The sequence below is a fragment of the Penaeus vannamei genome, chromosome 9, assembly GCF_042767895.1.
Source record: "Penaeus vannamei isolate JL-2024 chromosome 9, ASM4276789v1, whole genome shotgun sequence".
NCBI lineage: Eukaryota > Metazoa > Arthropoda > Malacostraca > Decapoda > Penaeidae > Penaeus > Penaeus vannamei.
In genome coordinates, this window is record NC_091557.1 from 33833662 (window position 1) to 33838661 (window position 5000).

Below are 5000 nucleotides of genomic sequence, written 5' to 3' on the forward strand. Positions count from 1 at the left end.
GTTTAGTGTAATTTGTGTATACTGCAGAAAGTGATCTTTATATCATGTACTAAGCAATTGAATAAAGTGCAGTTGAGTATCTGATTCAAAATCATTTTTTCATCATAAAATTTGTCTTATGTACAGTATACATTAAGACTACACTTAAGATGATGCTTTCTCATGTTGGGCTTATTTAGTTTACTTGTTTTACAAACTTAAGGAAGTGTTGTTGTGAGATCCTTGTTATTTTCTTTTGTTACTGTAATTGTGAAAAAGTAGAATTGGTTTGATTTACCATTTAATTGATTGCAAAATTTCATTGTCTTGAGAGAGTAATGAGTGAGGGAGTGAGTAGGTGAGTGAGTGAGTAGGTGAGTGAATGAATGGGTGAGTGAGTGAGTGGGTGAGTGAGTGAGTAGGTGAGTGAGTGAGTGTCAGTGGGTGAGTGAGTGAGTCAGTGGGTGAGAGAATGAGTGAGTCAGTGGATGAGTGTGTGTGTGTGTGTGTGTGTGTGTGTGTGTGTGTGTGTGTGTGTGTGTGTGTGTGTGTGTGTGTGTGTGTGTGTGTGTGTGTGTGTGTGTGTGTGTGTGTGTGCGTGTGAATGTGTCTGTGTATATGTGTGTGTGTGTGTACGTGAATGTGTCTGTGTGTGCATGTGCGTATGCATGCACATATATGTTTGTGTGTACTTGTGAATCTTTACAGATTCCCAAGAGACTGTGTATGCAGAAGAGGGTGCTTGATAGAGATACATAATGCTTCAGAAAGTTATTTTTTGTGATTACTTCATTATCATTTTAATATGAAATGTCTTCCACAGGAATATCTCTTCAATGGTCCATCATAGCTGTAGGATTAGTGTGTACTTTCTACTCCACACTGGGTGGAATGAAGGCTGTGCTGGTAACTGATGTCTTCCAGTCGTTACTGATGTTTGCTGCCGTCTTTGCTGTGATTACTCGGGGTGTAATAGATCATGGTGTTTCAAATATTTTTAAGATTGCGAGAGAAGGCGAAAGACTAGAGTTTTTCAAGTAAGATTTGTGATTTTAATGTTATGCTGTAGTATAGTTTAAGTTATGCCCTGTTATTATATTGATTCCAAAATGCCTAATATGTCTAGAAAATTTTATTTATTTGTGTTAATATATATATTATTGTTTAACTAAGAAAGTTAAAGCAGCCACACATTTTTTTGTTATTTCAGCGTCTCTCCAGATCCACGTGAGAGGCACACTATATGGAGCCTTGGCATTGGTGGTATCTTCACATACTGTTCTTTGTATGGTGTTAACCAGGCTCAGGTCCAAAGGCTCCTCACCATTAAGTAGGTTCTTTGGATGGTGTTTTAGAATTTTAGGTTTATTCTCTGGCTTTTTTTTTTCTTTTTTATCTTTGTCATCTATTTTTATTTCAATCAGTCCATTAATTCAACTTTATGAATAGTATTAGTCTTGTATTAATATTTTTTATTGTTTGCCACCTATCAATATGTGATTTATATTTCTTTATATAACTGAAATTATTCTCTCTCGACATTCATAAAATATATTAGAGAAATAATTTCTTGCACTCTTGCAACAGAGACCTTCGAAGAGCACAGGGATCATTGTGGATCCAGTGGCCAATATTAACTCTCCTCAGCTTGTCCACATCCTTTGCTGGTCTGGTGCTTTATGCCCAGTATTACCTTTGTGACCCTATGAAGAGTGGACGCATATCAAACTCAGACCAAGTACATATCTTTCTTTCTATGTATATCTGTATGTATTTAGATGAAGATGATATATGTATATTTTTTGTACTAAATAGTTTTGATTATAAAAAATCAGAATATGCATTTATTGATTTTAAGAATTTTCTGAACATTTGATACTTGAAGACAACAAAGAAATTTATTAATATATATATATTCTTTATCTTCCAGTTGCTGCCTCTCTATGTAGTTGAGACTATGGGGATGATCCCAGGACTGTCAGGACTCTTTGTCTCAGGAATTTTCAGCGGATCATTGTCAACTGTTTCTTCAGCTTTGAATTCTTTAGCAGCTGTTACAGTGCAAGACTACATCCTGGTAGGTGCAGATCATTAGTGACTATTGTTATGAGGAAATTATGGAACTGCATGTTTAAAATTAGATATAATGTAAAGTAATGATTTTAATTGTATGTTAAGAACACTCATGCATGGGAGTAGGTTCCTATAAAAGGAGAATATACAAAATAGAGAAAGATTATTGTAGTTTAGCTATCTGGGTACATTAGATGTAAGCTCTGAAATCATCAACTATGATTTGATAATACTTATAGTATTCAGTTATCAAAGAGTATATTTTTAACTTTTTTTGCAATGTGTGATTCATTAATGGTAATTCTTGTTTAGTTTTCCTAACTCTTTCTTTTCTCTTCTACAGCCATTTGCCCCAAAAAGTCTTGGCATTGGAGAAAAACAAGCCACAAAAATCAGTAAAATTCTGGCCTGTGTTTATGGTGGTGTGTGTATGACCATAGCTTTTTCAGCAAAATTACTAGGCACAGGTGTCCTCCAGGCTTCCCTGACTATCTTTGGTGCAGTTGGGGGACCTCTGCTCTCCCTTTTCACTTTGGGGATGTTGTGTAAATGTGCAAATCAGAAGGTATTTTTTTCTCTTTAATATTGAATTCATTCATTTTGACATATAGAAGTGATGAATATAGGTTAGTAATTAGATATTTACTGCCATGCATATGAGTAGGATTTGCAGTGATTTTCAAGAGTATGATAAATAAAGATTTATGTACTACCATCAGTTTATAGTTATTTACATGCAGTACTAAGACTATTTATCCTTCAGGGTGCAATGTCAGGTCTGCTTATTGGTCTCGTGTTTACACTATGGATTGGCTTTGGAAGGCCAAAACCCCCACCCCCTTTCAAGCCAGTCTCCGTGGAAGGTTGCTCTGTAGACAACACGACTCTTATCACAAGTAGAAGCCTTGGTGAAGGGGTTTCTTTGGGGAATATCACCATGACTGAAATGATGGTTGATGTGGCAAATATGACACAAGGTGCTGATAATGCTGAAGTTGTGGAGAGGTAAGCTACATTGTAAAGATGTCAGCGATGATATCTTTGAAAAGTGTTTTCTGCCTATGGAAAATTTTGCTGTTATTATTATTATTGTTATTGTTGAAATATTATAGTTATTGTTATTGTTGTTATTATTATTATTATTATTATTATTATTATTATTATTATTATTATTATTATTATTATTATTATTATTATTATTATTATTATTATTATTATTATTATCATTATCATTATCATTATCATTATCATTATCATTATCATTATCATTATCATTATTATTATTATTATTATTATTATTATTATTATTATTATTATTATTATTATTATTATTATTATTATTATTATTATTATTATTATTATTATTATTATTATTATTATTATTATCATTATTATTATTATTATTATTATTATTATTATTATTATTATTATTATTATTATTATTATTATTATTATTATTATTATTATTATTATTATTATTATTGTTATTGTTATTGTTATTATCATTATTATTATTATTATTATTATTATTATTATTATTATTATAGTTATTATTATTATTATTATCATTAGTAGCATTTATATTCTTATTATTATTAGCATCATTATTATTGTTATTATTATCATTATTGTTATGATAAATATGATGGATTATTATTGTTACTCATTGCTGTTGTTATTGCCAGTTGTCATTATTGTTGATTTTTATTATTATTGTTGCTACAATTTTTTCAGCGTTATTTGTTATCCGTTTTTCCATTATCATCACAGTCTTCAAACTCACACTGTGATCATCTTATCATAGTTATTCACACTAGTGTTGCTGGAAGTGCTTTACCATTGCTCTTATCATTCTTTCTTCATATGTTCCCTAAGTCTATTTCATTTTTCTTTCTTTCACAGCACCTCTTTCCTCCACGAGATCTATGCAGTGTCATACATGTGGATAGCAGCTATAGGCTTCCTGATAACATTGCTAGTGGGTGTGATAGTGAGCAGGCTTACAGGAGGAAATGAGGTTCTGGACCACGACCTTTTCGCGACTTGGGTACGCCTGCCTCCCCCTTCAGCTGCACTCAATGAAAATGTGTGCTCGGACAAGGTAGGAGGAAGAGTAAATTTGTGGGTTTTAGGTGTATGGTAGTGTGGAGATGTGTTCAGTGAATTTATTTTTTACCAAATTTTAAAAGTTTGGAGTAAATTGGAAGTAATTACCTGCTCAAAAAAGGAAGAGAGAGTATGAGACTTTATTAGTTGAAAAGGTAGGCTAGAGTTGTAGAGAATATATACTTGGAGGAGGTGAGAGAAAGAATTTTAAACTGGTTGAATGGGCTTGGTTTTGATGAGGATATTGGTATTTATATTTATCTGTAACTTGCAATGGCAAATATAAGATCTAAGAAGTGAGGTGAAAAGAGCTTTTAGAATTTATGTTAGTACTGGTTTAGCTTCATTATATGTACTGAAGATTGAAGGAAGACAAATTTTGTGTATATCTTTTTAGGGTAAAAGACCTTGTAGTTTTGTTGTTGGCCTTGCTTTCTTGTTATCCCTTGTTTTACCTTATAATCTATCTCAAAAGTTAGTTGACAGAACATATTTTCTCCCTTTTCATACAGTACCTTGATACAATTTGAAAAAAATGCTCACTTAATCAAACATTGGAATAGTTATTCTGTGTTATATTATGTGAAGTTTTACACAATATTGTTGTTTTGTATTATATGTTTATTTTTATGTAGTCACATATAATACATGCCAGACTGTATGAGTAATATGTTTTAATGCTTTTGCAGGTTGACCTACCTGATAATGCTGAGGTTCCACAAGTGTCTTCTTCAACAAAACTCACACCTGAAAGCACAAAGTTATAGTCTCATATATCTTCTTGTTGATTTTTCCTTAGTTTTGGTTATGTATGAGGTATGGGATTTGATAACATTGGTTTT

At 32.0% G+C, this 5000-nt stretch overlaps 1 protein-coding gene across 5 annotated transcripts in view; it reads left to right on the plus strand.

Moving 5' to 3' along the window:
- The window catches only part of LOC113816600 (putative sodium-dependent multivitamin transporter), a 20645-nt gene that overhangs the window by 14006 nt on the left and 1639 nt on the right, over window positions 1-5000 (plus strand). For all 5 annotated transcript variants that reach the window (XM_070125602.1, XM_070125600.1, XM_070125604.1 and 2 more), the window contains 8 exons: window positions 803-1016; window positions 1190-1309; window positions 1567-1717; window positions 1910-2056; window positions 2396-2617; window positions 2816-3057; window positions 3955-4153; window positions 4848-5000. The exon at window positions 4848-5000 is cut by the window's right edge and continues 1639 nt beyond it. In XM_070125602.1, coding sequence (XP_069981703.1) covers window positions 803-1016; window positions 1190-1309; window positions 1567-1717; window positions 1910-2056; window positions 2396-2617; window positions 2816-3057; window positions 3955-4153; window positions 4848-4925 — 1373 coding nt within the window. In that variant the 3' untranslated portion in view covers window positions 4926-5000. The remainder of the gene's footprint in view (window positions 1-802; window positions 1017-1189; window positions 1310-1566; window positions 1718-1909; window positions 2057-2395; window positions 2618-2815; window positions 3058-3954; window positions 4154-4847) is intronic.